The sequence below is a fragment of the Carlito syrichta genome, unplaced genomic scaffold (assembly GCF_000164805.1).
Source record: "Carlito syrichta isolate Samal-C Ts95f unplaced genomic scaffold, Tarsius_syrichta-2.0.1 Scaffold305282, whole genome shotgun sequence".
Taxonomy (NCBI): domain Eukaryota; kingdom Metazoa; phylum Chordata; class Mammalia; order Primates; family Tarsiidae; genus Carlito; species Carlito syrichta.
The window spans coordinates 1-19,844 of NW_007249378.1; the positions used below are offsets into that span (position 1 = coordinate 1).

Below are 19,844 nucleotides of genomic sequence, written 5' to 3' on the forward strand. Positions count from 1 at the left end.
AGATCATGGACCTACCTGGCCCAAATACAAATACTACCTGTTATAGTTTCTATTTTTCTTCTTCTTTTTTTAAAAGATGGAGTCTGTGTTGCCCAGGCTGGTTTTGAATTCCTGGCCTCAGGCGATCCTCCTGTCTTGGCCTCCCAAAGTGCTGAGATTACAAGTGTGAGCCACCATGCCCAGCCACTTAGTTACATTCAGGCTGTATATGCAAAAAGAAAATTTTAAGAGTCAATAAAAAACAATTCCCTTATCCCTGAGATAAGCAGATTAATAGTATATAGTGTCAATATTTTGGCTGCAGACCATTATCTTGCTATTGATCCAGAGAACTATGGTATTGACTCAGTAGCTTCAGTTTACTTTTGCTAGCATTGTTTCTGTGTGCTTTTTCTTCTCCTTTTTAAGTGTCATGATCTGTTGTTGTTTTTTCCTTTGTCTCTGTACTGTCCAATCAGAGACCAACAGAGGCGAATTTGAACAGAAAGCAGAGTAGGCAGAGTTTTGTATTTCAGATGTCAAACCCTTTTACCCTCTGTCCTGAAGTTGATGTAATTGATCCTTTCCCGCTTATCTCATGTCTATCCTTATAAGAACTCTCCCCAAAGACATTGTCTTAAATGTTCTTTTAGCATCTTGTAAAGGTCCGTTGAGTTCTTTGTAATATGTTGAGGATTTATACTTTTTCACAATCTGCTGACTATGTTTCCTGAACTGTATTTTCCAAAAGAGAAACCCTACAGAATCATTTTTGCTGATGACTGGTGCAGGAGACACTCATCGATAGCTGAAAGAGGAAAAACTGGAACAAAAAGTATAGCTCAAGTGGTTTTGTGGGAATGTGATTACAGATTGGGTTTTACTAATTTGAGGTTATTGGGCACTGTTGTCTCTGTGAAATGGGCTTGATGAGCAGTTGCTCATCCTTCATGTCCACTGCATTCAGACTGGTCTGGTGGGCAGTGGAGAGGCCAGAGGGAGGAGGCCAGATCCTCTCCTTGAGATGTTTATGCTCTGGGTGATGGGGAGGGGGTCTCCTCCCCTGTGGCCAGGAGGAACATATGTGCGTGCCTGTCATGACTCCAGCTGCCATGGAGCAGTTATAAACAATGCATCTGGGAGGGCAAATCTTCTCATTTGTTTTTAAAAGAGAGAGAAGAGTCCCTCTCCATCTTTACATTGAGTCAGGATCCTGAGCAGGCTGGCAGTAGGAAGTTAGAGGGATTTAGGCAAGCAGGATTTTCTCCCAGGCCTCTCAGCATGTGGACACACAGATCAATTTCTTATCCTGTGTTCAGCTGGACACTGGGTTAGAGACTGTGTTGATCAAAATGTCCCCTCCTGTTTCATATCATATAACGCATTCATTTCAGCCACTGAGCCTAAATTACTGTTTGCTTTCTTTTTGCCTTTCTTTTTTCTTCCCCCCTGAAATGGTAGGAACTCGTATAAGGATGAAGTTAGTTTATCCGTGCTAATGCTTTGATTTTTCTTTTCTCTTTCTCTCTGCCACAGTAGGTAACCAGTTAGGGGCCTTGGTACATCAAAGGTAAGCAGTGGGTTATGTTTTATTATTTATTGATCATTTCTAATTGTTTATTGATCCACCATCTGTACTAAAGTGTTAGAAAGTCAGAGGTTGAGAGTGAAAAACCATGGGCTCAGTTTCTTTTGAGACTCAAGTTTTTTGCCAGCACCTTCCAAGACATTGTAAGCTCAAGGGATAAACTGATATGAGGTCTTAAAAATCGGTCATTATTGTAGTAACTTAAAAGACTTTCAGAATGTTGGAGTTGCTTTTTCTGGCAACGTACATGTAATTTAAAAGGAGAAAAAGCCACATTTTCCCTCTTGGTTTTATAGTGTTCTCAGTTTCGTGAATCCTGAGCCTCTTCCCTTGAGAAGCGATGTCCTGACGTGTAATGTGTCTGGCTCTCACACGAGAATGCTTTGGGTACTCAAGCAGTGTGGATGGCAGCCAGTGCCTGGACTAGGAAGCCAAAAGCCAGAGCTCCGCTTTCTGTGTCGTGTCAGGGACTTGCCAGGGATCCTTGGCTAAGTGCCCGCTTGAGCTCTGCCTCCATTTCTCCTCACAGCCTTCCATTAAGCATTGGAGATTTAGAGAGATGGAAAGATTTCAGAGCCTTACAAAGGCCAGTCTGCAAGATAGGATATTTGTGATCACAGTGTCATCCTTCAGAAAGAAAAAGTATGCAATGAGCTTGACACGACAGTTTCCCTTTTGTAAGGATGAAATTTTGTGCTGTGTAACATAGTGACATATTATCCTTAACCTTCAGTGCCAGTGACACAATTCTGTCATCTTATATTCTGCCTTGATTTTTTTTTTTTTGTATTGGAGTTTCACTCCGTTGCCCAGACTGGAGTGCAGTGGCCACTCCCGGCCACTGCAGCCTTGACCCAATGGGTCCGGCGATCCTTCCAACTCAGCCTTCCAAGTAGCCGGAATTACAGACGCGTGCTACCACGCCCCGGCTGATCTTTGATTTATTATAGAGATGAGGTCTCGCCAAGTTGCCCAGGCGGGTCTCGAACCACGGGCTCAGGCACTCCACTCACCTCAGCCTCCCAAAGGCTTGGGATTACAGGCTGAGCCACCGAGCCCGGCTGATATTTGAGAGTTCTTAGAAATCATCAGGCATCAGTTAACCAAAAGATCTATCTTGGATTTTTTTGGTTATTGTTACTTTTTATTTGTTTTGTTAATGAATTAAAAATTTTAATGAGGTGGCTGTTAGTATCAAATGCTGACTTTCCTATAAAGCCATAATTGGCCAGGATTTTATTTTGCAAAAATGTTTACACTTTGTGGACTAGACAAGTTTCTGCTGTGCATTTGATGAGAGCCTTTTCTTCCTGGAAGCTCAAAGCAGTTTATTGTGGTCTGTTGCTTTGTCTGCAAAACTTGTTCCAGGAGCTGCCCGAGCTTTGTGGCATTTGTTTTTCAGTAGTGTTGACGCCCCTCTAGTCAACTGCCAAGTTGTAGTTTCTGAGCATAGACGGTGGGAGCTGCACCTGCTGTAGACAGCAGCCTCCTGGTGGTGCAAACAGTAGCACCGTCACCCCTCACAGAAGAGTCAGGCAGCCTGTGTTGACAGGGACCTGGCACTGGTGCAGGATGTTGGGCCAGCATGGATTGGCATCAGCATCATGGTGTTACTGATCAGAAGCTGGGAACTGCACAATTTGAGGGAGAGCACGTGTCCCCCAAGAGGTAGAGAGAATCGCTCTTTGCACATAAGCCTGAGAATATAACTCTACAAGGAGAAGACCATGCCCGTCAAAACGAGACAGTGGCAAGTGCTATTTATGCTATTGCCTGTCTTCTAAGTGCCGCACTTCCCCTAAAAACATGCACTTATCCAATCCTTTCCATGATGGGTAAAAATCCAGCTGTGCTGTGAGAGATGTTTAAAAATGCTTGCCTTTTTTTTAAAGCTACTTGCATTTAGCTTCCACCTAAGGTAAATGTTTAGATTTAATTGCTTTCTGGGGTGTTGAGCAAATTGGATATTGTCCACAATACACTGTATGGCAGATTCGAAGGTTTGTTTGAAAGAGCCAGTGCAGTACTTGTTTAAAAAAAAAAAGGTGCATAATGGGTGGGATGGCATTTAGCAGAAGCACCTCGCAGAGTAAGTGAGGTAATTGTTCTGTCCTGGTCAACACTCGTTAGGCTTCTGTAGGATGCTGCTTCCATCTGGGGTGCCTCACACTAAAAGATACCAGTAAATTAGAAGAGAAGCAAGAAGCAATCAAAAAGATGGGGAAACAAGGAATGTTTAAGAAAAGTTGGGTATCTCTTTACCCAGAGAGGACACCATAATAGAATTCATAATATCTCCTCAGCCCAGAGGGTCTCGAGTGTTCTGGGATTGATGACCCATTGCTAGAGAGGCCCCAACAAAGTAGAAATTCAGCAGCACTGAGAGCAGCTATAATGAAGAACCAGAGCTTTCTTCCTCAGATACAGGAGATGGGAGGCTTAGCTCAACCTTCTCAAGGAGGGATTGACCAGAGGGTTCATTAAATGACTCTTTGTAGATGGTTGTGGATTTGTTGGCCAAATTGGCATGGTTTATTTTAAGCTTTTATCTTGAAACATTGCTAATATGGACAGTTTAGGAACCTAAAATGACTGTAAAATTCAGTGTTCTACATTTTTCCAAAATGTTCTTTGTTTTTAGGGCAGTAATAACAGAAGAATTCAAAGTGCCTGATAAGATGGTTGGATTCAGTAAGTATCCACATTATCTGTTTCTCTGATTCCTGTCTGTCCTTTGGTTTTAGTCTGTCTCATGTGACTGTCACTTGTAGTGGAATGCTGTTCACCTAGTGTTCTCTGAAACCTTGCAGTCTCTGGGCAGGGAGAAACCAGAGCATTAGACATGGTCCCCAGCCCTCCTCACCCCCACGCTTATTCTCACTTCAGCTGGAATACCCTGCCCCTGCTGTTTCACATAGGGGTTCTGCTGCTATGATGCCCGGAGTAGAGATGGGCCTGCTGAGGCCAGCTTAAGTTAGTGTAACAGTTTATTGAATGAATTAAGTTGCCCGTACATGAAATGTGCAATGTGGAGTGGGGAGCATATTTTGACCCTGTTCAATTTGTTTCAGTTATTGGCAGGGGAGGTGAGCAGATTTCACGGATTCAAGCAGAATCTGGTTGCAAAATTCAGATTGCTTCAGGTAAGGGATTTTTTTTGTAGATAGTAATTTGATGGAAATCCATGTTTTGTAAAATTGTTGAGATTCAGTCCCTTTGCTTTTTGCTTAGAAGTTTAGGGGCTGGGGTAAGTATATGCGCTTGGTGTTGCCTTGCACTTCTGGAGTGGGACTCCCAGGAGAGAACCAGAAAGAGCAGGACAGAAGTGGGCCGGAGGTAAGGCCTTCCACCTGGACTAGGCCCACCCACAGTGCTGTGGCCAGTGTGGCTCCTCCTGAAACACCTGCTGCTCCAGGATCTGTGTTTTCTGCACCAGAATGTTATGTCAGTCTGTGGGCGTGCAGGCATCCTGGGCTCGGGTCCCTCCTGGGGACTGCATGCCGGCTCCCCTGGATTAGACCCTGTCCTTTGTAGGAAGAGGACAGCTGGGGTTCTGGCTGAGTTAGCACTTGTTACAACTGTTTTGGGGCTTTTCCCAGCTGGATTAATTTTGACCATGCTGTATGGAGAGAACTGAAGTGAAGAATTTTTATCTTATTTATGGCTTTATCATCTAATTCGAGTCTGACCTCTTTCCATTGTGGAGGAAAGGGTTTGAAGGACATTCCACCAAAGAAATGATTATCATGTAAAAAGATATCTATTACAATGTCTTGAAGATAGTAACTGCTGTTAGCTATTTCTTTTTCTTTTTCTTTTTTGAGGAAAGATTTTAAGCGGCAGTTTTTTGTTTTTTTGTTTTTTTTAGGAACAAAGTAAAGCATCCTTTATGTGTGGTGTTGGAAAGTAAGATTTTCCTCTCTCGTCAAATGGCCCCAACCCAGTTCCACATAGATGTCGCTGATCTCTTAGGATATTTATGCAGGAACTGATAATGATCCTTGTGTGCATATCATTAAATTCCTTACTAGTGCACCTAGCACGTTGGCCACGTGCAGACAGATGACCGGTAAACTACAAATGGAGAAACTGAAGAAGGGCACAGTGAAGTGACTCAAGCCGTTCTTAGCACATAAGCGGGTCAGAAATGAAACTGAGCCTGGGAATTAGGACCAACTCCCCAGTCTCTGCTGTCCTTCCAGCTTCCGTGTGGGACTCGTGTCTACTCGGAGAACTGAGGCTGGAGCTGCCAGCTCAGTATTCGGTCTGCAGGCAGAAGCAGACTTTTTCTGGGAGACTGGGCTTCTGTGGGGCCGGCATAGGAGCCAGCCCTAGAGAGACAGTCTGTACACAGAGGCAGAGGTGCACGGTTGCCTGAAGCCCACCAACACCCCTCATCTTCTTGATTCTTCTTATAGAGAGTTCTGGGATTCCAGAGAGGCCCTGTGTACTTACCGGAACCCCAGAAAGTATTGAGTAAGTTTATTTTATTTACTTTTTCCTTTCACTCTTCTTCCTCCTTCCCCAAACGGGGAGAAATGGAAGGGCAAAACTGTTACTGACCACTGTCGATCCATGCTGCAGTGTGGCCACACAAGCAGATGCTTTTATCGAAAACATCTGGGAGGTTGCCATGCCAAGGGCGTTTTTCTGTTACCTGAAATACATGAGGTGTCACTTTTTTCCAAACTGTACGGAATTTCACAGCCATCCTAACATCTTTGAAAACCAGGGTCTTGAGTACCCAGTCCCCTACCTGGTTCTCTAATCAACTCCCTCCTTCCTAACACCTCCTTTCCCTGAGCAGGTCTGGATTAGTAAGCCTGTCGCTTTGTGAACTACTGGGAATCCTGGACCCAGGTCTTTGTCTGAGCTTGATCCCGTTCCTCTTCTGGTGTTCGTGGACCTCATGAATCGCCTCTTCCTGGTTGTGCTCCACTCAGAGGCCGTTAGGACCAGCCAGAGGGGATCTTGCCTTTTGAGACTCTTGCAGCAGCTTTAAGACTAACCTTACTCTCCTAGCCCGGGACCTGCATGCTCAGAGCCTTGTACCAGATGCAGGTCTAGTGAGAACTTCCTGGCAAAGGGACATACTGACTTAGTCTACTCACTGTCCTTTTCCAATCTACTGAGTAGCATTGCATTTGGGGACAAGATTATATCTGGCTCAGTAGGTAGGGTTGTTTTATTGTTTCCATTTCTCAGGGAGTCTAGATGAGTTTAAACTCTCTTGTTCTGCCGTCACATTGTGAGCAGTGAACCAGAATAAATACTGCTGGCAGGTGTGCATTATAGGGCAAGCTGGATGGTTTTGCTGGAACCAAAGCATTTTTCTTCCAACACAGGTTAATCTAGTACACAAGCAAAATATTAAAAAGCTGCTGTGAGTGAGAAGATACACGAAGCTGATTCTGTACACAAAGGCTCAGGGCTGCAGAAGGCAACGTCTCTTTCCTTCTTTCTCTTCTCTCTTCCAAATCTAACTGTTCCTGCTTCATATCTACCCAAGGAGCAGGCGCGAGGGGATCATAACTTAAGGAGGAAGCAATTTTGTTTTCTTCAGCCAGCAACACAGCCAGCCTGTTTAGTAGCTGAATTCTTCTCTACTAGAGGAACCAAAAAATAGATTTTGCGAGGTGATTTAGAGAATATACTGCAGATCACAGCCAGGAAAGATTCTGGTGCAGAAAAGGAAATCAGCCACACCGATGACCTTGGTAGTCTGGGTTGTGCTGTCGCAACATTGCGGTTTCCTACCCCACCGCCAAATAAGTCCACACAAATAGCACGACACGTGACATGGAGGGGTCCCGGCTTTGCTGGTGGGGAAAGCACAGAGCAGGTGGTGTGAGGGTACTGCTGCAGCTGGCATTGTCGCCCCCTCTTCCACCTCTGGAAGCTCTGCTGACGATTCGTAGTTTTAGCTGCAGAGTCATGGAGCGGTGTTGTTGGTTAAGGAGGAGAAACTTGGTGTGTGGACATTTAGGTGATGAGTACTAACCCTTGCTTTCTTCTTCCCCTCTTTCATTGCTCTCTCTCTTCTGCCTGTATTTAACAAATGTGTATGGAGCATACTCTGAGAAGGATTTTGCTACATTGGGAAACACAGGGCTATGTAAAGATATGACAGGTGGTCTCTGACATCCCAGTGGGAGGCGACACACGTTTGTGGAGACACGAGCATGAGCAGAGGGCAGCTTGGAAGGGGCTGTGGCGGGTGGTAGCCCGCCCGTCGAGGCCCCGTGTGAGAATGTCGGTCCTGTGGTGTATGTTGCTTTCAAGTTCCAGCCTAGTAGCATGGCGGATAGCAGAGAGCCCTCCGGGTTGTGGGGGCAGGAGCTGGAGCCGGATGGAGGGCTGCCTTGACTCCTTCAGGTTTCGTGTGCTGTTTCCCTTGCTTGCATACCTACAGCATTTGTGTAACGCTGGTTTTCTTGTGGTTCTTTCCCCTCAAAGACAAGCCAAACGACTGCTGGGGCAGATTGTAGACCGTTGTCGGAATGGACCTGGCTTTCATAATGACATCGATGGCAACAGCACAATCCAGGAGATTCTCATTCCCGCGTCTAAAGTGGGTCTGGTCATTGGCAAAGGAGGGGAAACAATAAAGCAGCTACAGGTATGTGAGCATGGGGCACGGGGCAGGTGACTGCCCCACGGCTAGCCTTCAGCACCTGGGTCAGGGATCGGCCACAACTGGCGCTCTAGCAGTGCTGGCTTCACACACTGTGGTGCCAGGGCTCCCTGCAGCCTCTGCCCAAGTGGTTCTCCAGTCAGCAGGAGAGGGTTCCTTCCTCCCCTGGACGTATACCTTCTGAGGATTTGCTGTGACCAGGCCTGATGTTGTGTACGATTGCACCCTAGCAGGGTCCCATGAACTACCAGCAGCCTGTGGCTGTGAGCTCTGTGAGCATTGCCTTACCATCAAGGGGCAGCATCTCAGATCAAAGGGGTGCTCGGACCCAGCACCCCTCATTAGTTAGTCATCTGAAATATGCTCACCACTTTTTGAAGGCTTGGGCTTCTTTTCTGTAAAGGGAAGTGCCAGCCTCACTGTTGTAAAGCCATTCCTCTATTTTGTATAAGAGGCTATTCCGGAGTGAGGGCTGCACGAACACTAGCTGCTGTTCACTCCAGAGTCCCCCATCTAAGGGACCAAACACATTTCAGAGTGTGATATCCATAGTAGGTTCCAGGGGTGCACCCTGAAATCAAGTCATGTTTTCATAGTTAAACACAGTGATAGTCACACTCAGTGAGAGAAGGCCAGAACTATACTCGCATGAGTTAAGTTTTGCTCCCAAATCCATTATGAACAGCTTTTATATTAGAGCTTTGGGGCTTTTATGCTTGCAAGTGAGGGCTACAGCTTGCCTTCTGTACACTCATAACCGAGTCCTCAGGTGTGGTTTTGAGTACAGTGTCCCAGTGTCGACTCTAGGAGATTAGGGTGTGGGATCCCAGTATCCAAACTTTGGTTGGAACTTCTGCATGTCCGGGAGCTTGCTGGGTCTAGTCCTGGGACTGTGTACTCCCAGAGCCTGCTTTAGCTGTGAGCTCCCAGATCTGCAGAAGTTGTGGTCAGATCATGCCAAATAGCCCGCTCAGCTCAGTGTGTGGCATCGGATGGAAGTAGTCATTCTAGGGACTGGAAAAAGAGGAAGGAGGATCGTCCTGAGTGGTGGTTTTCCATATTCCACTTGTACGTGGTCTGCCACGACCTGGTGTCTGCCTTCACAGAAGCCAGCTTCATGCTCCAGGCCAGAAGGCAGCACCTGGAGGGGGATGGGACATGGACTTGTTGTGGATGTGACTTCCCAGTCCAGCTGTCGTGCCATTCTGCATTCTCCTTCAGACAATGAGGGCTGGTGTGTGTCCCCACAGGAGCGGACAGGCGTGAAGATGGTCATGATCCAGGATGGCCCACTGCCCACTGGGGCAGATAAGCCTCTCCGAATCACTGGGGACCCATTCAAAGTACAGGTAGGAGAGAAGCCATGGATCCATGGCTTGGGTGAGTCCTGGATGTGACGCTGTCGCTTGGTGGTAACCAGAGCTTTTATCTACTTGATAAAACTGGGTAAAACTGTAAAACTGGGTGTTTTTTTATTGGGGGTACGCTGTTTTCCTGAACCAGGTTGAATGATGAAAAGAATCTGGTTGTGCTGCCCAGTACTGGAGCCACTAGCTTTATGTGGCTGTTTGAATTTTGAGTAAAAATTTAGTTCCTCGTTTACACTAGTCATATTTCAGGTGCTCAGTAAGTGTGAGCTGGTTGACTGTCCCGGACCATGTCCATGCTGAGCGTTCCCATCAGGGCAGAGATTTGCTGGATAGCACTGATCAGGTGCAGGTTTCATCTGCTTGCCTGTGATTGGACCAGATGTAGGCTCTGTTTGGCTTTTCTTTGCTTGTTGCCTCTTTCTGGACCCATGTTGCAAGCCCTTCAGCTGGGGTTGGAGGTGAGCACAGGTGCCAGAGCCCCCAGGGTCATATGTGCCCTCGTAGCAGGAATCCTGTGCCCTGAGCTCCCACTGGCTGAAGCAGGAAGGGGCTTCATTTTCAATCCCCTGGGGTGATCCTACCCTTCCAGCTCTTGCTATGGGTGCAGTGAAATGCATCTCCCTTTTTCTGCACCTGCAGCCTGCCTTGCCATTGCTGCTTGCAGAGTAACTCTGGTGATGACCTGGTGAGTGAGCCACCATAAGTGGTGGATCCTCTCTAGAAGCACTGGGGTTTTGATCCAGTGAGGGTTACCAGGTCCCGGCAAAATATTTCCCCTGATTGTGAGCCCTGTCATTGCCAAGGTGCACCTTAAAATGGCTCATTTTAGAACAGGATTGAGGGCAGTGGTGGACATGGGTCTGTCCAAAACTCCAGTCCGTGGTGCAGTCCTGCACTTCCTTCAGGCTGCAGTCAGTCCCACCTGTCCTGCCTCCCTCGAAGCTGCCTCCTCCTTTCAGTATAAATAAGGCGACTTTTACAAAATCCAGTAGTAGCTCATCTTCCTCCCTTGGCTCACACAGTCCAGGCCATGGACCACTGCTGCAGTGGGGTAGGACTCGGCCTGTGGAGGCCTGGGCAGGACTGCAGCGTGCCCACCTCCCACCAGTCCTCTGCCACCGTTTCCATCATAGCCTGTGAGATTCTCTTTTGTAGGAAAAAAACTTGAGCAAAGAACATACGCTTGGAGGAAAATAATTTGAATTTACAGGTTTTAGTATTTTTTTAAAATCTAAAACTATGTGTATTTCACCTTTTGTATTTGGGAGAAGCAGTCTGTTGTATTTGGGTATATTTTCTCTCTCTCTCTCTAACTTCTTTTGAAAATCTTCAAATATCCAGAAAAGCTACAAAAATAGTACAGTGAGCATGTGTGTGTGTGTGTGTGTGTGTGTGTCTTCACCCTACCTAACATTTGTTGTGTGTTTTTTCTTTACCATTTGTAAGTGGCAGATATTGTAATTCTCTACCCTAAATGCTACAAGCATGTGTCTTCTAAGAATAACCAGACTGGGCTGGGAGCAGTGGCTTACGCCTGTAATCCCAACAATTTGGGAGGCAGGAGTGAGAGGGTTGCCTGAGCCCAGGGGTTTGAGACCAGCCTGGACAACTTGGCAAGACTTTGTCTCTACAATAAATCAAAAAATCAGCCAGGCGTGGTGGTGGTTCCAGCCACTTGGAAGGCTGAGGTGGAAGGATTGTGTGAACCCAGCAGGTTGAGGCTGCGGTGGCGGTGAGCATGCCACTGTACTCCAGCCTGGGCGACAGAGTGAGACTCTGACTCAAAAAAAAAAAAAAAGACCCAGACCATAGAAAATGAACTGTGATTCCATAACATCATCTCATATCCTGTCCATATTCAGATTTGTCCAGATATCCAAAGGCTTTCCCTGATGTTGGGGTTTGTTTGATTTTTTTTCCAGACCCAGGATTCAGTCTGAGTTCCTCCCTCACTTGAGTTGTTCAGTGCAGTGGATGCATCTTTGGTGCAGACTCCAGTGTGAGCTGGCCAACGTTCAGGGCCCTTATGAAGAGCATTCTTTTGAAAGAGAATGGTTGAACCTGCCTCAGGTTCAGCCAGACCCATGGGGAAATCTTGCCAGTTGGGGAAGTAACTGAATGCCAGAGCCATTTTCACGTTCTCTGCTTGCCTTTTCTCTTTGACTTTCCAGAGTGTCTCTATGGCATAGGGCCTTGGTGAAGTCCTCTCATGGCTCTTCCTTCAGCAGATAGCCCTCCCCACTAGAAAAAAATGGCATCAGGAAATGCCTGGGGGCAGTAGGAGCCGTCTCTGTCCGTACACAGATGTCCCGACCTGACTGTGGCTTAAAGGAAGGAGACCCTTGTCAGTGTGGACATTTTGGGCAATGTGTGGCGAACACGGCATTTAAGGTTGGATGCACACACCCCTTACCGGCAGCCTCGCTGTCCCACAAGGAACAAGTTCTCAGTAGCCGAGTGCCTCCAGACTCTCGAACCCCAAGCTGGGAGGGTTTGATCTTGAAATGCCACTTGATGTTATGTATTTTTTCAGGATTTTTTTTTCCATAATGCCTTTTATTTGTGTTTATGCAGCAAGCAAGAGAAATGGTACTAGAGATTATCCGAGAGAAAGACCAAGCTGACTTCCGAGGTGTACGTGGCGATTTCAGCTCCCGAATGGGAGGAGGCAGTATAGAGGTATGCTTGAATTACAGGTTAGTAGGCAAATGAGATTAGGGTTACAGCTGTCGCACACTCTGTTAGCACTTTAACTTTGAGCACGTGGTTTAACTTCTGTCTCATCTGCAAAACCCAAAGAGCATATATACGCTCACATCCCAGGGTGGGCGTGAGGATGAACTGGGACAGAATAAGCCCTCAGGGAGGGGAGCCAGCTTTTCAGGGCATGGGAGGTACTCCCCCTGATTTTGAGGTTTTGCTTTGAAGGTTAACCAACTCTCCAGGTAAAGACCAAAGTCTAGGTTTTCTTGGTGAACTGTGTCATGATTGAGTCAACTTTGGCAGCCTATTTTAAAGATGAGATTGAAATGGGATCATAATCTATCCTTGAGAATGTTGATGTATGCTGCCACATGGATGGACCTTACAAACAACATGCTTAGTGCAGTAAGCCAGAGACAGAAGGAGAGATACTGTGCCATTTCACTTGTCTGCGAGTACCTAGGATAGGCAACTGTGTAGAGACCGAACATAGAATAGGAGATGCCAGATGCAGTGGAAGGAGGAGTTGTTGGTTATTGGATACACAGTTATTGTTGGGGATGATGAGAAAGTTTTGGGTATAGATAGTGGTGATGGTTACACAATGCATTTAATACTGTTGAATAATGTATTTACAGCTAAATGATAAGTATATATGTTTTATCATAAAAATGAAGAAAAACACATGTTAAAGAACTAGTATAATCAATGTGCATGATGTATTTTTGCTTATTTTATAAAATTTGAGAGATGAATTTATCATTTTTTATCTTTTATCTATAAGGTTTATTCTTCATTTCTTTTTCTTTATTTCAGTAGCCTTAGGGGGCACCAGTAGTTTTTGGTTACATGGTCACAAAGAAATCTGAGTTTTAAGTGTACCCACCAGCCCTCACCTGTGCACATTATACTCGATAGGTGATTTTTCGTCCCTTCCCCTCTCTCCTTTGCTTCATTTTATAACTGTTTTGATCAAATCTCAGACTTATTGGTGCATTTAACGGTCAAGAATGCAACCACAATCTTGTTCCTAAAAAGAAAAAATACGTTTTATTATGTCATTTATCAAAATGCACTGTAATAAAAACCAAGTATTCTGTTAAAAAATCTGTCCTTTAAACCAGTGGTCGCCAACCTTTTTGGCATCAGAGACCGGTTTCATGGAAGACAATTTTTCCATGGACAGGAGATAGTTCGTGATGATTCAAGCCCATAACATTTACTGTGCACTTTATTTCTATTACTATTACATTATCATATATAACAAAATAATTTTACAACTCACCATTAAGAAAAAGGCATGGACAGAAGTGGTAAATAAAATAATGGGCGGGCCACATGCAGACTAAAATAAGTGTCAGATTTTGGCTTAAAAGCCTGCCACCAGATGCAGCTGTTCAATTGATGTACATCAACTCGACACTCACTGATAGGGTTTTGATATGAGTCTGCAAGTAATTGATATATTATTCTCTGTGTGCAGTCAGACCTCGTTGCTAATGTTAATCTGTATTTGCAGCCTCTCCCCATCACTAGCATCTCCACCTTAGATTGTCGGGCATTCGATTCTCATAAGGAGCACACAGCCTAGATCCTTCGCATGTGCAGTTCGCAATAGGGTTCACACTTCCATGAGAGTCTGATGCCACAGCTGATCTGACAGGAGGTGGAACTCAGGCAGAGATGCAAGTGCTGGGGAGTGGTTGTAAATGTAGATGAAGCTTCGCTCATTCACCCACTGCTCACCTGCTGTACGGCCTGGTTCCTAACAGTTCACAGACTGCTGCTGGTCTGTGGCCCAGGGGTTGGGGACCCCCGTTTTAAACAAAAGACAGATGCATCTGGGCTCGGTGGCTCAGCCTGTAATCCCATACCTTTGGGAGGCTGAGGTGAGTGGATTGCCTGAGCCCACGGGTTTGAGACCCACCTGGGCAACTTGGCGAGACCTCATCTCTACAATAAATCAAAAAATTAGCCGGGCGTGGTAGCACGCGCCTGTAGTTCCAGCTACTTGGAAGGCTGAGGCGGAAGGATCGCCGGAGCCCAGCAGGCGAGGCTGCGGTGGCCCGGAGTGGCCACTGCACTCCAGTCTGAGCAACAGAGTGAGACTCCAACTCAAAAAAAAAAAGACAGATGCGTGAAAGCACTGATACCTCGTATGGCTTCTCTGCCTAGGTGTCTGTGCCGAGGTTTGCTGTTGGGATTGTAATAGGAAGAAACGGGGAGATGATCAAGAAGATCCAGAATGATGCCGGTGTGAGGATTCAGTTCAAACCAGGTGGGTTTTGATTGAGTCCCAAAATGCTTCAGTTCTGAAGAAGGATAGAGCACCCAGCAAAGCAAGGGCTTTGTTCTTAACCCACGTGTGTGTCCTCTTCTCTCTCTTTTTTACAACCTTGTGTTACCAGATGACCAATCTAAGTTTCTTCTCCTGGCCCTCCTTTCTCTCCTTGGATATATGCTGGGTTGGTCACCTTTCACCAGAAAGTTTCCAGGCCTTTATGTTTTTTCTTGGACTGGTAAAATGCATATAGCATTTTCATCTTTTGATTTTGCTAAGTAAATAATTTTTTTAAAAAAATACCCCATTAGACCGGGCACGGTGGCTCATGCCTATAATCCCAACACTTTGGGAGGCTGAAGGTGAGAGGATTGCCTGAGCTCACAGGTTTAAGACCAGCCTGGGCACCTTGGCAAGACCTCATCTCTATAATAAATCAAAAAATTAGCCGAGTGTGGTTGCATGTGCCTATAGTTCCTGCTACTTGGAAGACTGAAGCAGAAGGATCACCTGAGCCCAACTGGTTGAGGCTGCAGTGGCTGTGAGTGTGCCATTGTACTCCAGCCTGGGCAACAGAGTGAGACTCCAACTCAAAAAAAAAAAAAAAAATACCCCATTTACTGGACGTGATGGTTCACACCTATAACTATCACTTTGGGGAGCCTAGGCAGTTGGATTGCTTGAGCCTACGATTTCAAGACCAGCCTCTGCCAAAAATACAAAAATTCGCTAGGCTGATGATGTGTGCCTATAGTTCCTTGGGAAGCTGAGGCGGAAGGATCAGTAGAGCCCAGAAGTTCAAGGCTACTATAGTCAACTATGATAGTACCACTGCACACTAGCTTGGGCAGCAAAGCAAGCCCCTAGCTCTGATAAATAATATACTCGGCTGGGCTCGGTAGCTCAGCCTGTAATCCCGCACTGTGGGAGACCGAGGTGAGTGAATTAAATTGCCTGAGCCCGCGGGTTCAAGACCCGCCTGGGCAACTTGGCGAGACCTCATCTCCACAATAAATCAAAAAAATTAGCCGGGTGTGTTAGCGTGCGCCTGTAGTTCCAGCTACTTGGAAAGCTGAAGCGGAAGGATTGCCGGAGTCCGGCAGGTCGAGGCTGCGGTGGCCGGGAGCGGCCACTGCACGCCAGTCTGGGCAACTGAGTGAGACCCAACTAAAAAAAAAAAAAAATAATAATAATACACTCATTATTATTTTGATCGTATAATATTGGAGCTAATTTAAAACCACAAAAGAGAAACATCTTAGAATAAAGGACACATTTTTAAATTGGATAAATTTGCTTTTCTGAGCAAAATTTCTACATTTTCTAAAAACAAGAAAACATTTGGAAATCATTGCCATAGCTCCATTTTCTTTGGCTTGTTTTAGTTCAAGTCTTTTGTTTCTTTTATGATCTCTTTTTTAAATTGCTATAATTACATAAGAAGTTAATATTAACCTGAAATATGGAGAATGGATATGCACATTTCCCTATCACAATATGCTTCCTTCCAAAAGAGTACCTGGAGCTGGTAATACTCCTCGCTTCTTTCAGTACTGCTGATAAGTATGTTAATTGGGAATCAGACTGACCATCATTTTCTTCCCGTGTTGGGCTTGTGCCTAATCCTGTCTCCCACCTGGTTCCGCAGACGATGGGATTAGTCCCGAAAGAGCCGCACAGGTCATGGGCCCTCCAGATCGGTGTCAGCACGCAGCACACATCATCAACGAGCTGATCCTCACAGCCCAGGTGGGTCCAGCTCTCAGGAGCTCACTTTGCTCACCCGCAGAAGTGGAAGATGAATCCAGACATGGTGTCTCATGCCTGTAATCCCAGCACTTAGGGAGGCCAGGCAGGAGACTTACTTGAGACCAGGAGTTCAAGACCAGCCTGAGTAACAAAATGAGACTTCGTCTCTACAAAATGCAAAAAAAGTTAGCCAGGTGTGGTAGTTCCAGTTGCTTGGGAGGCTAAGGTGGGAGGATTGATTGAACCCAGGAATTTAAAGTTGCTGTGAGCTGCACTGCAGCCTGCGAGATAGAGTAAAACCATGTCTCCAAAAAAAAAAAAAAGTGGAAAGTGCTCCATGGGGCTGGAGGTAGCACCACAGAGTGGGTGCCCTCCCCACCCCTCCATCATACTATTGAACCCAGCGACTTCACCTCCTTCCTGCCTTTGTGCTATTTTCCCTAACTGTTACCCTTCTGCCTTGACCACCCCGGCACCTGGATTGTCTTTGCACAGTACGCTTCTGACTCTTCAGACTTTTGGGGAATATGTCATGCAGATCATCAAGTTCTACCAACCAACTGTACTTACTATAAAATTGTATTCCATGAAATCTAAACTTCGTATTAGAAAGCACTACAGGATCTATAGTTCCAACTACTTTGGAAGACAGGCAGAGGGGTCACCAAAGCCCCGCAGGTCGAGGCTGCAGCGGCCATGAGCATGCCACTGCACTCCAGCCTGGGCAACAGAGTGAGACTCCGACTCCAAAAAAAAGAAAGAAAGCACTACAGGATCATGCAGAGTCTTAAAGCTGTCTTCACATACTTGATTTTGTGCATGCCTTTGGCATATGCGCAGGCTTGTGTGACATTGTTAGCCTTTCCTTTTGAGCACCAGAGTCCACCTCCCCCCACTGTGACTTGCTCTGGGGAACCTCTGTAACTGATGCTAGAGTGACTAGTCCCCCAGGTATGTAAGACTAGGATAGAATTTGAGAATGACAGCTGAAGAAGAAAGCAAGAGACTAGAAATGCTATTCTCAGCTCTGCCTCTAGCCATGTGACCTTTGAACTCGGGGCCTAGTTTTCTCAGCAAACTGGATGGCAGAGGTTGCACCAGGAGAAGCTTCTCCATGTGGCCCCTAAGAACCATCTGAGGATACTTACTAAATTCTGTGTCTGTGGGCTCCACCTCAGATGTCCTGAAGCAGAATATCCAGGGGAGGGTCTTGGGTTTTAACTAGAGTCCAGGCAGTTTGTAGGATCAGACAAGTTTAGAAAACAGCCACTAAATGATCTCCGGCCGCCTTTTTTGTAGTAAGAGTTAATGAACCTAGTGCTGCAGAGGCTATGAGGTATTTAGGAAAGAGCCTTGTACTTGAGGACTGTGGCATACCTGGAAAGTTGGCTGTGTACATGCATGTGTGCGTGTGTTTAACATAAATCCCTAAAATGAGCCAGGTGCGGTGGCCTGTGCCTGTAATTCCAGCTCTTTGAGATGCTGAGGTGAGAGGATTGCCTGAGCCTAGGGGGTTCAAGACCCACCTGGGCAACTTGACAAGACCTTGTGTCTATAATAAATAAAAAAATTAGCCGGGCGACGTAGTGCATATCTGTGGTTCTAGTTACTTGGAACGTTGAGGTGAAGGATCTCCTGAGCCCAGCAGGTTGAGGCTGCAGCAGTCGTGAGTGTGCCACTGTTCTCCAGCCTGGGGGACATAGTGAGACCCCAACTCAAAAAAAATCTCTAAAACGATCTTGTTTACTTGTCAGTTGTCTCTCATAAAAGCAAAGAGCAGGGGAAAGGCTCTCCAATTATCTCAGCGTTCTGCTGGTGTAGAGTCTACGTAAAAATGTTCAGTTTGCTCTTAATCAACATGCACTTATTGCTAGACATTTCTTCACTGTGTTGAAAGTCTGTTCAACTTTTTCCTTCCATGAAATAGCTCCTAGCTTGACTAGGTTTGCCCTGAACATTTCAAAAGATTTCAAATACTGCAGCTTCAAGGTGACTCAAAAGACAGACTTGAGAATGAGACGTGGGACCTTCTGAGTGGAAGGAGTCTTCGTCTGCTAGGTTTAGGCTTTCTTCTCTGCAAGTGAATAGTGTGAGAATGATCCAGAGACTTCTCCAGCCCTGGACCACGGGAGGAAGGCCTGCTTCTTCCTTCTGTCTTCCCTACTAAAGTGGCCCTGAAGGGTTGATCACTCATGAATGTAGTTCTGCTTTTCTTTGGGGCAGGACAATCTGTTTATCCTTTTGCTGGTTGGAATGCTGAGTGTTGAGACATAGCAGTGACTAGTCGGGTAGGGTCACCAAGCTGTTTCCACTCCTGTCACTTTCAAATGCCCAGAGCAGCTCACGTCTGACTTCTAACAGGGCCAACATGTGTCGGCCGCAGGAGGGAACTGCTCAGCTTCACGGACAAAACTGGCTCTTGATTCCTGTGGATTAGAGAGAGCCCAGAGGTCAAAACTCCAGGGAGAAGGCCATTGGTGTTAAGCCTTAAGTGATGGAGCTGCCTGCCGCTCTAGTTGGGTGTGTCTGTGCTGTTGGTGTAACCATGACCACATGCATCCATTAGCACACAACCCCTCGAATGCACCTGTGATTACTGTTAACTCTGCTCTGAAGGCACACATCAGAATCTGAAGTGTGGAAAGGTGCTAGGTGCCAGTGTGTGGCGTGGATGACATCCTGTCACTTTACCCACTCACCCCAGCCCCCAGAGGCCCTGAGAGGCCGTGCTGGCAGCCACAGGGGTCCTCACCGGAGTCTTGCTTCTTCCCCAGGAAAGAGATGGCTTTGGAGGCCTGGCAGTTGCCCGAGGAAGAGGCCGTGGCCGCGGGGACTGGGGAGTGGGCGCCCCCGGTGGTGTCCAGGAGATCACGTACACAGTGCCGGCAGAGAAGTGTGGCCTCGTCATAGGCAAAGGTAAGAGGCAATGACTGGGATTCCCCTCCTCCTTCAGCCGTGAGCACAGGGAGCATGCAGGAAGGCTCTGCTGAGCCAGAGTGGCCTTCTCCACAGCTGCTGGCTGGCCTGTTGTAAGGAGGCAAGGCGAGGTTTTCATTGTGACTATGAATAGACAATAAGTAGAACCCACTGCCTGTTGAAGAAGTTGAAGTTATTGAAAAGATGTCCTGTGCAGGATGGGGGCCTCATAATATTTGTCGATCGCCTGGTTGGTAATTAGCTCACCTCAGATAAGGTCCTCAGGGAAGGTTGCTTTCTGACAAAGTATCACTGCTTTCTCTTACTGGATTTGGGTATTTGGTCTTTATTGACACAACATGTGAAAATGGTTTTTATCCTTTCAACATATTTACCATGAGTAACAGGCACCCTGTGGAGAGAATAAAAATTGATTTGTTAGTTGTTTCTGGGCACTTGAGAGAACATTAGATAGAAATACTCATTAATGGCTGATGTAGCTCCTTCCCGTCCTTTAGTGAGAAGCAGGAGAACAGGCAGATTTCGGGCAGTCAGCACCCATTCATCTCGGCCTGCCACAGGGCCCTCTCCACAGGGCAGCAGGACTCGGCTCCGGGGAACTCT

The 19,844-nt window shown here is 46.4% G+C and overlaps 1 protein-coding gene across 1 annotated transcript in view; it reads left to right on the forward strand.

Annotated features, from left to right (window-relative positions):
• Positions 1–1,518: 1,518 nt before the first annotated feature.
• FUBP3 (far upstream element binding protein 3) overlaps positions 1,519–19,844 on the forward strand; it is a gene marked incomplete at its 5' end in the record, with an annotated part of 28,902 nt that continues 10,576 nt past the window's right edge. The window contains 10 exons of the mRNA XM_008061483.2: positions 1,519–1,549; positions 4,209–4,258; positions 4,639–4,710; positions 5,986–6,043; positions 8,024–8,186; positions 9,452–9,550; positions 12,146–12,250; positions 14,450–14,552; positions 16,204–16,304; positions 19,079–19,220. Coding sequence (XP_008059674.2) covers positions 1,519–1,549; positions 4,209–4,258; positions 4,639–4,710; positions 5,986–6,043; positions 8,024–8,186; positions 9,452–9,550; positions 12,146–12,250; positions 14,450–14,552; positions 16,204–16,304; positions 19,079–19,220 — 924 coding nt within the window. The remainder of the gene's footprint in view (positions 1,550–4,208; positions 4,259–4,638; positions 4,711–5,985; positions 6,044–8,023; positions 8,187–9,451; positions 9,551–12,145; positions 12,251–14,449; positions 14,553–16,203; positions 16,305–19,078; positions 19,221–19,844) is intronic.